Source organism: Equus caballus, chromosome 16 (genome assembly GCF_041296265.1).
Source record: "Equus caballus isolate H_3958 breed thoroughbred chromosome 16, TB-T2T, whole genome shotgun sequence".
NCBI classification, from domain to species: domain Eukaryota; kingdom Metazoa; phylum Chordata; class Mammalia; order Perissodactyla; family Equidae; genus Equus; species Equus caballus.
In genome coordinates, this window is record NC_091699.1 from 50458890 (window position 1) to 50477406 (window position 18517).

The following is an 18517-nucleotide window of genomic DNA, read 5'->3' on the forward strand; positions in this document are numbered from 1 at the left end:
CCAGCAAGCAGGACTCTGCAGTGTGTGCCAGGGGCGTGTCATGGAGCCATCCACATGCAGCCCCTGCCCTTCACTGCTTCTCCACCTGCTTCTCTCCCACCCCCAGTGTCAGAGAGCCTGTCCTATCTTGGTCTCTCTTGGTTTCATTCAGTTCCTTCTCCTTACCGTCTTGAACTGTACTAAGTCCTGCTCTGCTCACCCTTGTCATTTTCAGGCTCTGTCCCCCCTACCCCCTTGGTCATGCCATCCTGCCCATGGCCTACCAACACCTCCGACCGAGCAGTTCCATTGTGAAAAGTGCAACCACAGGTCATCCCTTTCTTGCCCCACACTCCCTCACTGCACCTCCTTCCCAGTCATTTTCCCACCAGTCGCTCTTCCTGGCGTGGGCAGAAACTGCATCCTTTGCACTCGGGTGAAGTGTGCTTGGCCAGCTTGGTAGTTGTCCACCTGGTGTGGGATTAGCCAAAGTGGGTGAAGCTTTTAAAGGCAGCATCTGGTTAAGGTGATAAAGATCTAGCCTATGAGGGGCCCAAGTAGGCACTAGCCCTAGCATTTCCTCTCAGGCATTTGGCCTGGATGAAAACAGAAGGTAAACAGGGATTCTGAGGGAATTGGGTTGCTTATGTGTGTGTGAGAGAGAGACACACAGAAATGCGTTTAAATATGTTGTGTGGTGTTGGTAAGAGCTCTGAAAATAGTCATCATTTATCTATCACCTACTATGGTCTTCCTACGCTGCCTACACATGACTTCAAACAAGATTTTTTTTGTAGGGGAATGTACTTTTTTAAAGCATTTTAATTTTTGGAGGCTTCCTTAAACATCAGAGCATTAGGAAACCACCTGAGAGCAGTGTTTCCAGGTGGGAAGATGAGGGTAGATAGCCTGGACTGAGGCAGTGTGGTTGCGTCAGCCCCACCATAAAGCCACCACAAACAAACATGAAGTTTAGAAAGAGTGGGCCCACTGTGCGTTACACATCTGAACCCCAGGGTGCCCCCCCGCCCCCAATATGGAAATTCTGGACATACCACTGGGATGAGAGGCTTGGAGCAGGATCTCAATTACTGGTGCTCCAAAAATGCCCCCATGTTGTAGACTTACTCTACTCGTCAGCCATGCTGTGGAGGCATCCCACATACAAAGTAGAGGAAGACTGGCACAGATGTTAGCTCAGAGCTAATCTGCCTCAAGCAGAAAAAGAGGAGGATTGGCAATGGACGTTAGCTCAGGGTGAATCTTCCTCACACACACACACACACTCAAAACACCCCCATGTACACACAGACATCCCCCTTGTGGAGAGCCAGGAAGATATCAGGGAAGGGAACACAGTAGCTGATTTCATGGCTAGTCCCAATTTAACATTCTGTGGCAGTTTTAGTTCCATTTCACCTCCTCAGTGGGGGAGATATGTATGTGTGATGGGTTCTGAGACCTGTTGGCAGTGTCGTTTCAATAGCATATGTTGATATCTGGAGTAGGCCTGAGGGTCATCCCAGACCAGTGGGGCAGATCATGTAAACATACAACTAGAGCGACGTATGGTGGGTGCTGGGGTTGATTGTGTACCAGGAGGACCACAGAGAGGGAGGGGTATGGCTTCTGCTGGCTGTCAGGCTTCACTGGGCAGGGGACACTTGGGCCGGTCCTCGAAGCATGAGAAACACACGCTCTACGCCAGAGAAGCAGCACGTGGCTCCATGAAGAGAGAGAGCATTGAGTGGAGGCGAGTGGCCAGGGGAGGAAAGAAGAGGGGGATCGCTTGGAAGGGGATTATGGACCCTCTGCATCCCAGCCTGAGGAGGCAGAGCTGCGTCTCAGAGGTATTGGGCCTTGTTAAGTGAGTGGCGCAGTTAAGCTTTTAAAACATTTAATTATAGAAATTTTCAAACATATGCAAAAGTAGGAAAACATAGTAAAATGAACCAGATGTACCCTCTACCGAGCTTCTTTTACCTCTATGGCCAGTCTTCTCTATATATGCCCACCCTAATTATTTTAAAGCAAATCCTAGATATGTCATTCATCTGTAAATATTCTAGTATAAAATTTTAAAAGATAAGAACTCTTTAATATACATGTGTATATATATTTAAAAATCCCAAAAATATGTTAAACAGATTTGCTTATTTGAATCAGGATACAAGTAAGGTCCATAAATTGTGATTAGTTGATATGTCTCTTGTCTCTTAAAGTCTTACTTTCTTTTACTCTACAAGTTCCTTGTCCAATTTTTTTTCTTGAGGAAGATTAGCCCTGAGCTAGCATCTGCCGCCAATCCTCCTCTTTTTACTGAGGAAGACAGGCCCTGAGCTAACATCCGTGCCCATCTTCCTCTACTTTATATGTGGGACGCCTACCACAGCATGGCTTGCCAGGCTGTGCCATGTCTACACCCGGGATCTGAACTGGTGAACCCCAGACCGCTGGAGCAGAATGTGTGAATTTAACTGCTACGCCACTAGGCCTGCCCCTGTCCACTTTTTTTTGAGGGTAGTAATTTTGTGCATGAGTAAACCAAGTAGTTTGTCCTGGAATCTGGATTCTGTTGATTTCTATCAGGAAGCACATTGTGTTCCACTCTTCTGGTCGTCTCCCTCTTTGTGATGCTGGCAGCTGTGATGCCCTGTGCCTGGAGCTATGAGTTTGGTAGGGGTGCACTGTGGTGAGCCTTCCCTATATTCCTGTTTAGGAAGAATTCCAGCATTGTTGGGAAGGTGAGGTTATGTTGAGGCTGTTGTTTTGATGGTGATAGGTACTCGGTAAGTGATTATTGAACGCGTGAAACAGGTAGTGTCCTGCTGATGCTGACGTTCCTTTAAGAGGTGTTGGGAAGAAGAGATGAAGTGAAGCTGGAGCCAAGGAAGGCTTTGGAGAATGTGGCCTTTGAGCTAGGCTTTTGAAGGATGAGAAGGAGACTGCAATGAGCTTGCTGGGGAACAGCATGAGTAGAGTTCTAGAAGCAAGAATGATGGCTCAGGCAAGCTGACAGCCATGGAAAGTTACTCTGTGCCAGGCGCTGGGCTGTGGGTGGGAATTAAAAATACAGTGGATACCACATCTGTTCTCTTGAAATGTGGTGGAGGCCATATTTCCTGACACTGAAGAAAGGAAAACAGAATCCTAAGAAGGTAGCCATTTAATGGCCTTGTGATGAAACCCCACCAGAAGAGTGTGACACCTGCTGGCAGGGCTCTGTGGGCCCTGCATGAAGGGGTTGATAATAGTGGGAGGCCAGGCTCTTCCACAGTATCAGGGAACAGCTGGACCGCTCACAGGAACCCTGGAGCCACTATCCAAGAACCCACTGGGAACCCCTGTCTCAGATGTCCTTGCTGATTTAAAGACATGCCGTCAGTCCTGGTACCAAGATGTTTTGCCAAAGCTCCTGCAAGACATTGATGAAAGTCTGTTGGCCATCTTGAAAGCCAGACCAAGTATAGAGGACACCCAAACCAGTCTCCAACCGCAAGGCGTAGCTGTATCGTGATCCATTTTGGATAAATAGTCTTGCAAGGCCATTCATCCTTCTGATTACCCACCAAACATGGACAGAGTCTGAGCTTAGGGAAAGACCTTGGGGAGCCTGTAGGTAGCGACGCCTCAGTCGGTGCTCAGTCCCTGCAGATGTAGAACTTCAGCGTGCTGGAGTGCACCTGCGGCCGCGCACAGCAGGGCCAGGCAGCATTCCCTTGGCTGATGCAGGAGGGGGAGTGCTCCACAGGAGCGTGAGGTGGCACAGCATGCAAATGGGTAGTGACCTTAATAATAAGTAGAGCAACCAAAGTGAAGCATTTTCCATCTGTAAATTAGCAAAGTTTTGTTTTTTCTTTTTAATGAGAGTATCCAGTGCTGGGAGGATACAGCGAGACAGAAACATATAATCTCTGTAGTGGAGGTGTCACTTGTCGTTGCATTTCTGGAAAACAGTTAGGCATCATGCTTCAAGAACCTTGAAACAGGGGCTGGCCCTGTGGCCAAGTGGTTAAGTTTGCGCGCTCTGCTTTGGTGGCCCAGGGTTTCGCCGGTTCGGATCCTGGGCGCGGACATGGCACTGCTCATCAAACCATGCTGAAGTGGCGTCCCACATGCCACAACCAGAAGGACCCACAACTAAGAATATACAGCTGTGTTCCGGGGGGCTTTGGGGAGAAAAAGGGGGGAAAAAATCTTAAAAAAGAAAAAAAAAAGAAAGAACCTTAAAACAATCTGAGCCTTTGACTGAGTGAATTCTGGGCATCTTGCTTAAAGGGTCATCAGAGCTGCCAACACTTCTGTTCACAAAGATATTCATTGCTGCCATGGTGATAATAGTTTAAAATAGGAAAAAACCTCTAAATGTTCAATATCAGGAATATACTTAAGCTTATATTGGATTGCATAGGATAGATTATTATGTGGTCCTTTCTTTGCATTTCCCAACTTTCATGGGAAAATGCTTGTAACATGAATTAAGCAGCAATACAAAATCATATATATAGATACAGGTATAGATATATGTATATGTGTGTTGTCAGCCACGAGGGAAAAATGCATTGAAAAGAATTGGAAGGGAATAAGATTAAATGTTATTCCAGATTATCTCTGGGCAGGGAGTTGATGCGTAAGATTTGAGGTGGGTGGAACGAAAGGGACATTTCAAGACATTTGGTTCCAGAAAGAAGAGCTGTTTGGTGGATGCATGGATAGAGTCAGGATGGAAAGGCCTTGGCACGTGTGGACACATTGGTTTGGTCCAGCTGGTGGTGGGGTCAGAAGCTACAAGCAGGGCCAGGGCTCTTTTAAGCACTTTGGGAGGTGACCCTGACCTTGAGCAGACTGACACAGGGGCTTACAGTGGGAGAGAGAAAACTTAAACACAGAGAAGATCATAGAGGGAGCATACCTTTGACCCTGACAGTATACCCTCTCTCTGAGGCAATTTTTTGTGTGTTTTCTCCTCAGGTTCAGATTCAGAATAAGAAGGTCGATATCTCTAAGGTCTCCTCCAAGTGTGGGTCCAAGACTAACATCAAGCACAAGCCTGGTGAGTAGGGCCTCCCTTGTCCCGGGACGCCTGGGGTGGGTCGTCCTGCCGTAGGCCGGCTAGGTGTCATCCCTTATGCCTTTGTCATTCTGTAGAGATTCCTGGAGCCACCCTCACCCAGGACACAGCAGTGGAAACAACACAGTCCTCAGTCCCTGTTAGGGAGGGGGCGTTGGGGAGCTAATCTCTTAGCTGGAGGAGGAAGGGTTTGTCAAGGCTGCCATGTGCACAGGCATCATCTGGAGGACCTGTTGGCCTGGGGCCCCGAGGGAGGTGCACTCTGGGCTGAGAACCTGGCTGGGCCTCCCAGGGAGCTTTCGAATCAGGAGGTAATGCTGAAGGAGCTCTAGAGAGCAGTGGCCAGGACTCACCTGGCAGATTCAGGAGCAAAGGATGTTCTCAAGCAGTGAAGCATCACCCACCAGCTCTGGCAGGAGATAGTGGGCCATCAGTAATGCCGCCTCTGCCCGCAGGCGTGGGTCTTGTGACTGCAGCGGCGCAGGGTTGACTTCCACAGTGCAGTTGGCCCGGTGCTCCCCAGAGGCCTCTGGGCAGAGCCTGCGCTCTTGCCTCAGCAATCACCCTGACAGCCTCATGTGTCGCGGTTCCAGGTCTCTAGCAGATCTGGGGTGGGGAACCAGCTCTGCAGCAACAGGGACACTGGTGTCTCAGTCCTCAGGGGCCACGCAAGATGAAGGCTAAGCAAACTCCTTTGCTTCACAGCAAAAGGTGTCATCCCTTTCAGAATGTGTTCCCTTTAAAAGGATCAGAACAGTTTAGCCCTAACTAACCTTCATTTTCCCGCTTTTATCTGGAAAATCCACTCTTGTGAGATACCTCCTTCCGTAGGAAGACCCGGTGATTTGAAGTCCAGTTTTAGCAAGGAGGCCAGAACTCTAGTGTGTAGGACACCTGCAGAATTTGGCAGGAAGCTGGGCTTTGAGGTTTGTGATGTAAGCTGAGAGGAGATAGAAGCGTGAGAGAAGGGCTCACAGGGAAGCCAAGCGCCTGGGCCTCATGAGGGGCTGGTGGCCAGGGGTGGCCGGCTGGTCCTTGATCCCACAGCCACACTCTTGCCTGTGAGCTCTGAACTTTGCCCTGTGTATGAGCTGCCTTTCCTCCACACCCCTGCCCATGGGCCTGAGTGCATGGCCAGCCCAGTCCGTGTCTGCCCTGGCTCAGCTCACAGTCAGAGCTGCTGCTGCCTCCTGCCTGCCATCTTTTCACTACAGGGTGATTCAGTTAAACAGCTCAGACAGCACACTTCTGTCCTGTCTCTATCCATCACTAGGTTGGTGGTGACTTCAGGCAAGTCACTTCTCTTCCAGCATCAGTTCTAGCAGCTGTAAAACAAGGATCACAGCCCCGATGGACAGGGTGTTCATGGGAGGAGACCGGGCTTAGAGGGAGTCGCATGCTGCTGAGAAAACCAAAGCCCGAGTGCATGTTGGCAGCTTTGGAGGCTCGCCCTGGAGGCTCACCTGGGCCTGCCCAAGTCTGATCACAGCTGCGCAGGCTGCGGGCTGGGGTGGCGGTGAGGATAACTCTTGTCTGTGGAGGGACTCCCACCGACTCGGGGGAGAGATTGTCAACCTGACTTTGAGAAGAATACCGTTGTTTGACAAAGTGTGTTCACTGTACCTCTTTGTCCTCAGAGCCACCAAACTGGAGCTGGTCACGTTTTCCCCATTTTTGTGTTGGCGCATAGCCAGTCTTCTGTCCCAGCCTCCTGGCTTTGCCTGCAGGGGTGTTTCTCTGCTCCCCATTAGTGACCAGTTTCTTTGTGGTTCCAGGGGGAGGAGATGTCAAGATTGAAAGTCAGAAGTTGAACTTCAAGGAGAAGGCCCAGGCGAAGGTGGGATCCCTTGATAATGTGGGCCACCTGCCTGCAGGAGGTGCCGTGAAGGTAGTGAATGGGCCACCAAGGGGACACAGCTGGGGAGGGGTGGAGCTGTGCGGCTGGAGTCTGGGTTCCCAGTAGATGTGCGCTTGTCACCGCCCCTCAGTCTCTTCAGGCGTCGTGTTTCCCCCACACCATTGCTGTTTTCCCATCGTCCATCATCAGCCCTGAGCAGGCAGGAGAAGTGAAGAGGCCCCCGGCCAGCCACCTCTCACCTGTCCGGCTGGAGACAGAACCTTCTCTTAAGAGCCATGACCTTCCTTACTTTCTGAGCCCATCTCAGCCATTTTCAGAGGGACTGTGGCCTGAGGCACAGATTACCACGACGGGGTGGTCTGCACGGCACAGTTCCCCCCCAGCTTCCTCAAGAAAGAGGGGAGTATGTGTACGCACTCCATGTCAGGCTCTATTCCAGGCCTGGGAGAAGGAGAGCACATTTTCCACTGCCAGTGACGTCAGGCCTGGCATCTGCCTGCCTCTGGAGGGACCGCCCAGGGCTCTGGGAGAGCGCTTGAGTGGCTGGGCTTCCCATCCTCGGGTCTGGCTGGGCCTCTCCCTTCCCTCCCTCTCTTCTTCCCTCCCACCCTCCTTCCACAGTACTGTGAGACCCTTTGTGTGCCAAGATACTGTCTATTCTTTGTTCCGTGTTGTTGGCGGGTAGAGGGGACTCATGGGGCGGCATCTTCTGAGCGTGAGGAGGATAGCTGCAGCTGCTCAGGGAAAGGTGAGCGAGGGAGAAGGGCAGGAACCGCTGCTCTGGGCCTTCCCTCCGACGTGACTGCCCCGCGCTGGGCCCTCCCAGCCCATCCTTTGTCCTGTCCTCCCTCAGTGCTCTGATCCAAACCCTCACTGGCTTCGGTGAACATTTTGTGGTCCTGCTCTGTCACAGGCTCTCAGTTTGTGCCCAACACCTTATGAGGAGCACTCTGGAATTTGTCTCCTGGGGTGCTAATTTGGGTGGAGTCACTTGCCCGCGGCCACGCAGCAAGTGTTGGTAGACCAGGGCTCAGCTAGGCCTTTCTGACCCCAAGTCTTGTGTTCTTTTCTTTATTTACATTATCTCCCTTTCTTTATTATTTCTGGAATTATTTTTCTAATACAGAGGCCTGTTTCTTTCACTGTTCTGACTGAAAACCATGTGGAATCTTCCATTTTCACCTTTTGGGCATTCCATGGTACAGGCATTCTACGTCACCAGTGGCCTCCTGCTGGCCTTCCCTCTTCTGCTTTACAGGATGTTCACTGTCCCCAACATGTCCTTCTCCCGTGAAGCCCTCCAGGCCCCCAAAGTCTGCCTGGATCACACCTCCTTGGACACCTTCCTCCCTCTCCTGTGCCCCCAGGCCCCAGAAGGGTGCCCAGCACAGAAGAGGCCTCAGTGCCTGGGGTACGTGGACAGATAGATGAGCAGGCAGGGCTGCCCCGTGAGCTACTGAGAACCCTCTTGGAGCACACAGCGTGGGGGTGCTCTGGGACACGCTGGGTCAGAGGAGGCAGGCTGCACCCCTGGGGAACTGACTTCAAGCTCCGGAGCTCCCTAACCAGTCTGCAGCACCCCTGCTTCCCAGCCAAGTCCAGACCTACTGTCTTGAGATGGTTCCTCAGGCTCGTTGCTAATGATCTGCTGTCATAGCTGTTTTTATTTGGTTTCAGCCTTGTGAGAAGCCTGGCACCTGTCACCTCAGAGAGGCTTCAGGAAGCCTTGCATTTCACAGAGGAGTCCTCAGAGTGTGTCACTAGCCAGGCTGCCCCCCAGGGCCTGGGGCTGCAGTCTCCTGCTCCAGAGCCTGTGTTCTTGCTCTGCATCAGGCCCTCCGAGCCAGGAGTCGGTCTCACGGGCGGGGGTAGGGGTGGAGAGTGCCTGGTCTAGGTGCCACATGATTGTACCTTAATCCACTGGGAGTCGGGGCGGCGGGAGTGGGGGCTGTGTGTAAACCCGCCTTCACCCCATCCCACTCCCTCCCCAACTGACCCTGCACTGTCTCCCTCACTGTTTCATTGTAGACTGAGGGCGGTGGCAGCGAGGCCCCTCCGTGTCCGGGCCCCCCGGCTGGGGAGGAGCTGGCCATCCCTGAGGCAGCGCCCGAAGCTGGCGCCCCAACTTCAGCCAGTGGCCTCAGTGGCCACACCATCCTGTCAGGGGGTGGTGACCAAAGGGAGGCCCAGACCTTGGACAGCCAGATCCAGGAGACAAGTAAGTGGCTGGGCTTGGCCTGAGGGCCAGCCAGGGGCCCTGCCACTGGCTGCAAATTGAAACTCCTTTGTTTTTTGACTAGTGTGTGGCCTAAATTTTAACGAAGCAACCTTTTATTTTCCAGGCATCTAATGATGACATTCTGGTCTCGTCTTCCGTCCCCTTTGTTCCCCTTCTTGTCTCCCTTGTTACCCTCTCCTTTCCCTCCTCCCGTGTCACTGCAGATTGAGACCTACAGGCTGACGTTCCGGGCAAACGCCAGGGCCCGCACCGACCACGGGGCCGACATTGTCTCCCGCCCCCCCCACTTCCCTGGTGGCCCTGGTTCAGGCACCCGGGCCCTTGGCTTCCTCTCCCAGGCTGCCCTCTAGACCCATGACCGCTTCGGTGCTGGGCAGCCCTCTAGGCCCCTTTCCCCCTCCTGCCCCGCTTGCCCAGGGCAGCAGCAGTCCTGCCCCCAGACCTCCTTCCACTCCAGGCCCAGGCCCAGCTCCTTCCTTTGCTCCTGTCCCATCATTGCGCCACTGCTCCATGGAGAAGGTTGGGAGGGGAGTGGGGTGGGGACGGCTAACTCGTGACCTTGTGGGAGCTGGGAGCGGGGGGAACCTGATTCCAACCTCCTCTTTGTTTGGGTTTTTTGGACCAAACCCAAGAGAAACTGACATACCCTCCCTCCTTCCTGAGTCCGCCGGAGGGAGGAGTAGAAGTGGATATCCACATGATGGCTGGGCGCTACCTGCGCCCCCTGGAGCCTGCTAAGCCACTGCCTCTCCCTTTGACCCTGCAGTGCCGCCCACCACACAGGTGGTGCCAGGTGCCTCTTGCTGCCCTGCCCCAAGTTAGCTAGGGGACGGTGCTGCCTGTCCCCCCTGCTTCCCATACCTGCCTAGCTCCTGTCACACTTGTCTTTTTCTTGTTGTATCTTTTTTTTTTTAAATAACCTAAAAACTGGTGGAGTAGTTTTGCAGGTTGAAGCCATGTCTAAATGAAAGTCCTCAGTAGGTGTTAAAGGAAACAGGGAGAGGAGATCCTTAAGCCTCCAGCCAGGAGGTCAGGCATTGGGAGCTGCCCTGGGCTGGGCAGCTCGGGCCCTAGAGATGATGTGGGCAGGGCAGGTGAGGTGCGGGGGGCTGTGCCTGGTGAGCACCTAGGGCACGCTAGGGGCTGGTCAGAGTGTGGACTGGTTGTTCTGACATTTTGTGTGTATGCTGCTTTTCTAACCAAGAGGCTGGTTTTGGCATCTCTGTCTGTCTCATTTCCTGGGATCTAGTAGGAGATCAAGGTCAGGGCTGGAGAAACAGGGAAGGGCTGTGGAGGTAAAATTCCTCCAGGCCTGCAGGCCTAGGACACTCAAGCCCTCAGTTAGTGGGGAGCCTGAGATGTCCAGAATTCGTGTGGATAGTGGGGAATCAGGTCTGGAAATTTAAAAATAAAGGCATGAGACAGGCTTCCCTTATGGCCTGACTGGAGAGGAGACAAGAGGGAAGAGAAGTGAGTTGAGGCTGGCCTGCAGAGGGGTGTCCCAGCTAGGCCCAGTCTTCGGATGTCTGCAATGATGAGAAATCCCGGGAATTGTATTGACACGAAGATTCTTATTGCACTTGTATTTTTTTGTATTAAAGTTTGCATGGTTTCTAATAAAGGATTAAAACATAACAGTTTGTAGTGGAATGGCCTCGGGGTCTCCAAGGGCTTTCCTTCTGGAAGAGCATTTTCTGCCATGCAGACTTGCCCCTGAGGAGGCTGCCGCAGACGTGGCCCTTCGCTCTCCCTCCACTCCTAGTGTCCCTTGGAGAAGGGAGGGTCTCTTGACATAGGTTCAGATCAGATCTCCCTGTAGGCAGGGGGAGCAGCATCTGGGCTGGGCAGGTTCTCCCCATTTCTGAGGTAGTGTTTTCCTGGGGAGGTTTGACACCATATCCACAGCTCCCCAAGTACCTACCAAGAAATTGCAGGGGTCTTGTGGAAAAAGTGCTCCCAGAGCCTGAGACTACAGAACGCTTCAACTATGCCAGGGATATCAGGGCATCCATGTTTTGTCAGCAAGATGAAGCTGGGAGAAGGAAGTAGGGGGGTGGGGAGCATGAGGAAACAAGGTAGAGGTGACAGTGCAGGGCCTATGGGTCCCTGCACCCTCCCTTTGTTGATCCTGGGGCCACAAGGATGCTGAAGATGACAACAGGCTTGGGTCCTTTCAGTCCTTTGGCTAAGGGTAAGGGTGGGAGAGGCGACCCAAGTAGAGCACTCTCTAGGTGGGCTGGAGTGGTCAGTGTTCTGAGAGGTGGTCTGGTTGCAGTTCCCTTGAAGGGCCTCACAAGCCAGAGAAGCTGAGAAGGCTGCTCTGACAGGTGAGGACCAGTGGCCCCTGTGTGCCGTGTACCTCTGCAGCCATTCGGGGGTGGGACATTTCTGTACTTCCTGATTTGCTTTTGGCTCAGCCATTACCTTTGTCAATCTGTGGTTCTGTTGTAACGATTTCAAAAGTAAATAAAGGTTGTGATGTCCCACCATGCAGTCCCTGTCTTCTGTATGTCCTGGTTTGTCTACCTCCAGCACCTGTGACCCCACCCCTAGCTTATCCCCTTGCATCAAGGGACTGGTGTGCAGTTTTTTGTTTTTAGGGGGTTTTGCTGAGGAAGATTTGCCCTGAGCTAACGTCTGCTGCCAGTCTTCCTTTTTTGTACGTGATCTGCCACCACAACATGGCCACTCTCAGACAACTGGTGTAGGTCCCTGCCTGGGAACAAACCCAGGCAGCCAAAGTGGAGCACACCGAACTTAAGCACTAGGCCACCAGGGCTGACCCCACTGTGCAGCCTTGACCTCAGCCCCTCATCTGTGAATTTGTGGATATGACCAAAGGAAAGTCACAGCTCACAGTAGGGCTGCCACACAACCCAAGGCCCCTTGAGGCTTAAGGTCCAAGTGGGCCTTGGCTGCCTATGGAACTTCTCCCCAATAGTGCCTGGGGCTAGGTGGCAGCCAGCCTGAATGAGCAGACACACTGTGGACCACTGCCCCAGGGAGGAGAACCTGGGGAAGAGGGTGCTCAGTACTTCCTGTCCAAACCTGCAAGGACAGAGACAGTTGTGACAGGCTACCCATGGTGTGGGCACTATAGGAACAGCTGTGACAAAGACTGGCCTGGCCCAGTCAGTCAGCAGCACTGATGGTTCTAAGCTCCTCCATCCCTTAAGACTTCAGCCCACAGCCCCTTCCACAGCAACACAAGCATCAGCCCCTCCTCTCCACCTTCAGTCTTCTCTTGGTTTGGGGAACTGTGGCCGGGGTGCTGAGGCCCTGAGAGAGGAGCCTCCATCGGCTAGCAATGCTCACAAGGGATAAATAGAACTTTATTTTAAATAAACATTTGCACTCTGTACACAGCCCCAGCAGACATGGGGCTCAGTCATCAGCTGTCTTGCGCACGTCAAAGCTGCCACAGGGCCCACGCAGCAGCTCGGCCAGCAGTGCAAGCAGCTGCCCGTGCTCCTGCTGCACAACAGGGGGTAGTGCAGCCAGCTCGCTGCGTAGGCTCCGCTCCACCATGCGGCCCAGGGCCCGGCGCAGCTCCCTCAGCAGCCGCACGGTGCGTGAGTCACCCTCCAGCCTTAACAGGTCACTGTCACTCAGTGAGATGGTGGCCCGACGCCCATCATCTGGGGGAATGGAAAAGATGGGAACCCAAGGTGAGGCCAGGCCCCTGAGGAGACAGACCAGCCTGAGGAGGGGAGTGGGAGGTCTGCAGGTACCCACCACGGATGTGGACATCCCCGTCGGTCAGTAGCAGCACAGCTAGTGGGTGCACCTGGGAGGAGTCCCGGACGAAGACGCTGCCGTTGGACTTGACAGCCATGAAATACGTCAGCCATCGGCTCCGTAGCCGTGTGGCCTCCCTAGGGAATATAGGGCTGGGTGAAACTACCCTTCTGGACCATCCCAGCTGTCCTGCTCCACCCTGATGGCCCCCCAACCTGTTAATGGTCGACTTGTGCAGCAAGATGTTGCCTGATTTGGTCCTGTATGTGACGCTGTTGGGCTTGAACTTGCCCTGCCGGGTCACCTTGCCCTGCCTCACCTGTAGGGATGAAGGAAAAGATGAATGGGCTGAGCAAGGAGCAGGGGATGGGAAAGGAGACTGGGGCCCGGTCACCGCCCCTGCCCGAAGCAGCACCTGGATGAGGTTGGGGTAGAGACCCGCCATCAGCACACCCTTCACCAGCTCCTCCTCTTCACTGTACTCGTTGCACTGGGCAGAGGCCAGGGTGCAGTCCGAGGGCTTCCCCACTAGGAAAGCCTCATAAATGTTCTCTGAGAACTGCTTGATGAGTCCTGGGGAGACAAAGTCAGGGTGAACCCAGCGCCCCCCCGCCACAAGGCTGGGCAATGACAAGCTCATCATGCACACTGTCCAGTGCGAGTGGGAAGGGGGTGAAGGACTTGAGAGACTAGGGGTGGGACCCCGCTGACCGTGGATGAAGCGCAGGCTGGGTGCGTAGAGCAGGTTTTCCTCTAGGTAGTTCTCACGGGAACTGCGGTCCTGCCATCGCAGCACCTCCTCCCAGCCGGCCACAGCCCGCACGAAGGCCAGGTGGTCACTGCCGCTGTCGTGGCTCAACAGTGCCTTCACCTGGGAGGGCGAGGAGGGTACCCGAGTCACAGGGCAAGGGGTGGAGGAGGGCTGGAAGGGAGAGCGAGAGGGCCACAGGAAGGGACTGGTCTGACCTTGTCCACCTCCGCCCGGTTCTGCAGGCTGCTGCTGAAGGGGTCCCGGGTGAGGCAGGAAACGACCACTAGCAGTGGGTGCAGGCAACGGAAGATGGCGGCCAGCACTATGGCCTTGGCCAGCCGGGGGTCAGTGGAGATGTGGGCCAGGCGCTGCCCTAGGGTGGTCAGGTACTCCCGCTGGTCCAGCACCCCTGCAACAGCTCAGCTGTCAGTCCCGCCCTTGAGAGCCACTCCACAGCCCAACCCGGCCTGGCCCTGCCCCACTCACCGATCTCTTGGAGCAAGATCACAGCCTCATCTACCGCCTTAATGTTTGGACTGTCCACAGCCTTGGAGAGGAACTCCACTGCCTGCAGCAAGAACAAGCCACAGCCCATGAGCCTGCATCCTGCCTGCCCATTCCCAAGGCCAGCCCTGCCCTGCCCCGCCCCTGCCTCACCGTCTTCTCAGGCATGTGGATTTTGGCTTGCAGCACCAGGTTCTCAAGGGGCGTGCGCAGGATCTCCGGCACTTGGAAAGGGACCATTTTCTCTAGCCGGCTCCGTGGGAATAGGTGGTAGGCAAAGCCTGACTGGCAGCGGCCCGCCCGGCCCCGGCGCTGGATCACATTGGCTCGTGACACCCACACAGTCTCCAGGCAGGACACCTGGGGGAGGGGGCAGGTGAGTAGCAACACAGATGCCACAGGCCTTCCTCAGTGCTCCCCACACCTGGCCTTCACCTCATTTAACCCCTCAACAACCCCTCCTCCCCCAACAGGGACTCTGAGACCCAACAAGTGTGGCCTTCTCCAGACACACAGGGCAGGTCCAAGGCACATCTGGGCTGGGGGCCACCTCGGAACTTGGAGCTCTTCCCCTGGGGGCTGCCTGGGCCCAGGAGATGGGTGCCACCTTGGTCTTCAGGTCATAGCGTTCCTCCTTGTGCAGACCGCTGTCCACCACGTGCACAATGTCGTTGACTGTGATGGAGGTCTCAGCAATATTGGTGGCCAAGACAATCTTGCGCACCCCAACTGGAGGCTGCTGGAATATGGCCTTCTGGTCCATCATGGGGATGTTGGAGTGTACTGGTGGGCAGCAAGAACACACTGGTTATGGGCACTGCTCCTGTCAAAACCTCCCTGTGATGAGGGCAGGGCAAAGATTTTGACCCTATTTTGATGAAAATGAGGCCCAGATCAGTAATATGCACAGTAAAGCTCGCAAAGCCAACAAAAAGCAGTGCAGTCTGATCAGAAACCCAGGCCCCTTGAGTCCCAGTTGGGTGAGTCCCCTGAACAGAGGACAAGACTGGTGTCTGGGGGGGCCACCACCCTTGCATATACACTCTCACCTGGCAGGATTAGGTACTTGCTCTCGTGCATGCCCAGGGCCTCCTGGAGGCGTTGCTGCACTCCTTTGATCTCCTGCCAGCCGGGCAGGAAGCAGAGGATCCCACCTGTAAAGGGGCCCTGCAGACATGAGCTGCTCGCTCCCGGCAGATGGAAGTCAGGGTGGGCACAGGGCAGAGGGGAAAGCACCCACCTGGTTCCCCACGGGCATCAATGTGCAGAACCAGATCAGTCACGAGGTCCAAGTCAAGTGCGCATTCATCCTCAGACTGGGGTGGGGGAAGAGAGGCCACAGTCACAGCCCCAGGGCAAAGGGTCGTGCACAAGACACAGCCACCATGACTCAGTGAGACCGAGGTACTCAGCACATCACGTCACCTCCAACCCTCACCACACCCTTGTCAAGCCAACCTGATCGTTCCCATTTCTATCAAGGAAACTGAGGCTTGGGGAAGGCACCAAGCCACAAGTATAGGGAGGATGGGAATCCATGGAGGAAAGGCCAGGAGCCCTGGGCAGGAGGGGGCAGGCGCGTCCCCTCACCTCATGGTGCCGGTGCCGGTGCGGATACTGGTGCTTGCCTAGCTTGGCCAGGATGTCCTCCAGGTAGTGCTCCTTGACAGGATACATGAAGCCTGGCACCTTGATGACAGGGCACCCACCAAAGTAGCGGGAGAAACGCTCATTATCGCCTGTGGCACTCATGAGCACCAGCCGCAGGGCTGGGTTGAGCCGCTGCAGGCCCTTGAGCAGAATCAGCAGGAAGTCTGTGTTCACGTCCCGCTCGTGTACCTCGTCCACAATGACGTGGCTCACGCCCTCCAGGCTAGGGTTGCTTTGCAGCTTCCGCAGCAAGATCCCCACAGTGCAGAAAAGCAGAGCCCCGCCTCGGGCTGGGGGCTTGCTTTCCAACCGCACCTGGAAGCCCACGTTCCGGCGCAGGGAGGGTCCCAGTTCATGGCTGACCCGCTGTGCCACGGACACAGCCGAGATGCGGCGTGGCTGGGTGATGATCACATTGCAGCGGGCCCCGCGGCCCTCTGTCACATAGCGCTCCAGCAGTAGCTGGGGGATCCGTGTGGTCTTCCCACAGCCTGTGTCCCCAGAGATGACCACCACCGGGTGCTGCTCAATGGCATTGAGGATGGTGTCCCGATGTGGGTCAACAGGGAGCTGGGGGGCCTCCTGCCAGACTGGCCCTCGCCGCCGCCACAGCTCCAGCAGGCTCTGGCTCAGACGCACCTCCTCTGCTTCTGATAGGGGCATGTAGGGCTTGCCTGTGATAGGGTCACTCAAGGGCCCTGAGTCCTTGCCCAAGGGCAAGATGTCATCACTCTGCAGCCGCAGCTCTGGGGAGATCCACGAACTGTCCACAGGGTACTAAAAGACAGGAGAGGCAAGCAAAATAGTGAAAGAGAAATAACCTTCTCATTAACTCACAACCAGCCCTGCCACATGATCACTTGGGCCAGGTGCTATGGGCCAAGCCGCTGGGCAGGACTCAGTCTATGACTGCCCTGGGACCTCTGCGGGCAAGACTGGGCTGCTCAGGGCAAGGGTGCACCCAGGCTCCATCCTCAGTGGGGAAAAAGGGGAGTTACTGCTGACTGTTACAGGGGGAGGCTTTCAGTCTGGAGAAGAGGGAAGCAGGTGGGGGGATTCTCTTACATGGTTCAGGAAGGTCTCTATCTTGCGGAGGATGGGCTCGGGCACCTGGATGGTACATGGCCGGCGCTGGGTCTCACCCAGTTCGCGCAAGGAGGCCAGGTTATACATGGCGTGGGTAAGCGGCTCGTTGTTCCGGTCCACCAGGCCCAGGCTCTGCAGAGGGAACACGTACAGCTCAGTCTATAGCTCCGCTTCCCCAGAACTGGCCCAGACAGGCTCAGGAGCTCCAGAGAGAAGTCCTGCAGGGCAAGCTCTGTTCTAAGAGATTTTGGTTTTTGACTGACATGGCACATGAGGGAGAAATTAGGAACCAGGAAAATGTAAATCTCCACCAAAAAGAAAAAAAATTAAGTAGTTTAATTAAAGAAAAGCAAGACCCGACATGTTCAAGTAGAACAGCACCATACCTGCCTGGGGGGTCGGGGGTGGGGGGTGTACCTGAGAAACCGCTCCCTGAGCAGCTGCAGCCCCCACAACAGCCTAATCTGATCTCCACGAATTCCCAGCATGGACCTCTAAGATAGGTGGGCCAGGCCCTTAACGACCCCAGAATATGCCTCACAGGCTCCCTCTGCCTTCACTGCCTCACCAAAGCCCATCCCGGCAACCATTCTATCGGTGACCCCACCATACACATATGCACGGAATTCCTCTAAGTATCCATTTCTGCAACTTGATAAAATAAGCCACTGGAAGGGAAACGCTGCATCTTATTTCCCCACGTGCCCAAAGCCACCTCACCAGAGAGAAAACAAGGCAAGAAAACAATGTTTTGTTTTTTTACACACCTCAGACAGGTGTGTAAAACCAGTCATTCTTCCCTTCTTGGGTTCCCGTCACCTATAATGTCTGGATTCCGCTCTCTCTACACACCCAGATCAAACATTCCCTCCTTCAAGAAGTCGACTGCTGCAGGGACCAGCCTCCCCTTCCTCTGGCTTCCTGGCAGACCTCAAGTTAGTCCCTGGAGCACAGGAGGTGCTGACACAGCCACCTTGCTGCAGCAGAAGCTTCCACCCTTTCGCAGGACTGTGAGAATGCACCTGCAGTCTCTCTGACAAGTGGCCAGCCAGCTGTTCTCTGAACACTGCCACCAACCAGATGCTCGCTCTTTCCTGAGATAGGCCTCTGCCATGCTGAGGGGCTTGTGATCATCAGTGCTTGTGTCTATCAAGCTAAAACTCAAACTTCCTCAAAGTTCTCCCAATTAGCGCTAGCTCTGCCCTCTTGAGCCCCAGGTAACACATCCACTCCCTCTTGTATCTCGCCACTTACCTGTCCCCAGCCCTTGTCTACTCTCCAGGCTCTCGTCACCTCTCACCATCAGCTGTATCTAAAATGCAGTTCCCAGAGCCACACACACCAAAGGTATACTTGACTGTTCAGAGTAAAGCAGGGCCTCTCTCTTCTCTTGTTCTGCAAACTAAACCTCTACTGACATGGGTTGAGATTACTAACTTCTCAGAGAGTCTCACCACAATGCTGACTCCCACCGCTGGGGAATCAGGTGACCGCCAAGCCTCTCTGAGGGAGCTGTCAGCTGTAGGCCAGATTGCTTTCACCCTGGGGTTGAGTGCTTCTTCAACCTTCATCCCAGATAAACATCGTATTATTAGTTTTGGCCACAAAGCCCAGGTTATGAAGATTTTTCCAGACACACTG

General features: G+C 54.4%; 2 protein-coding genes across 79 annotated transcripts in view; one reads left to right on the plus strand and one right to left on the minus strand.

The window, feature by feature from the left end:
- Window positions 1-11633, plus strand: part of MAP4 (microtubule associated protein 4) — a 186869-nt gene extending 175236 nt beyond the window's left edge. For 27 of the 50 annotated variants that reach the window (XM_070237762.1, XM_070237774.1, XM_070237734.1 and 24 more), the window contains 4 exons: window positions 4951-5032; window positions 6826-6938; window positions 8937-9126; window positions 9251-11633. In XM_070237762.1, coding sequence (XP_070093863.1) covers window positions 4951-5032; window positions 6826-6938; window positions 8937-9126; window positions 9251-9258 — 393 coding nt within the window. In that variant the 3' untranslated portion in view covers window positions 9259-11633. Of the gene's footprint in view, window positions 1-4950; window positions 5033-6825; window positions 6939-8936 lie in introns of all 50 variants that reach the window. The other 23 variants (XM_070237764.1, XM_070237780.1, XM_070237737.1 and 20 more) reach the window with 3 other exon arrangements.
- Window positions 11634-12458: 825 nt separating this feature from the next.
- The window catches only part of DHX30 (DExH-box helicase 30), a 31590-nt gene continuing 25531 nt past the window's right edge, over window positions 12459-18517 (minus strand). For all 29 annotated transcript variants that reach the window (XM_070237806.1, XM_070237807.1, XM_070237798.1 and 26 more), the window contains 13 exons: window positions 16856-17008; window positions 15731-16567; window positions 15381-15456; window positions 15190-15294; window positions 14748-14923; window positions 14294-14500; window positions 14123-14204; window positions 13852-14045; window positions 13597-13756; window positions 13301-13458; window positions 13101-13204; window positions 12883-13022; window positions 12459-12785 (listed from right to left, as the gene is read on the minus strand). In XM_070237806.1, coding sequence (XP_070093907.1) covers window positions 12532-12785; window positions 12883-13022; window positions 13101-13204; window positions 13301-13458; window positions 13597-13756; window positions 13852-14045; window positions 14123-14204; window positions 14294-14500; window positions 14748-14923; window positions 15190-15294; window positions 15381-15456; window positions 15731-16567; window positions 16856-17008 — 2646 coding nt within the window. In that variant the 3' untranslated portion in view covers window positions 12459-12531. The remainder of the gene's footprint in view (window positions 12786-12882; window positions 13023-13100; window positions 13205-13300; window positions 13459-13596; window positions 13757-13851; window positions 14046-14122; window positions 14205-14293; window positions 14501-14747; window positions 14924-15189; window positions 15295-15380; window positions 15457-15730; window positions 16568-16855; window positions 17009-18517) is intronic.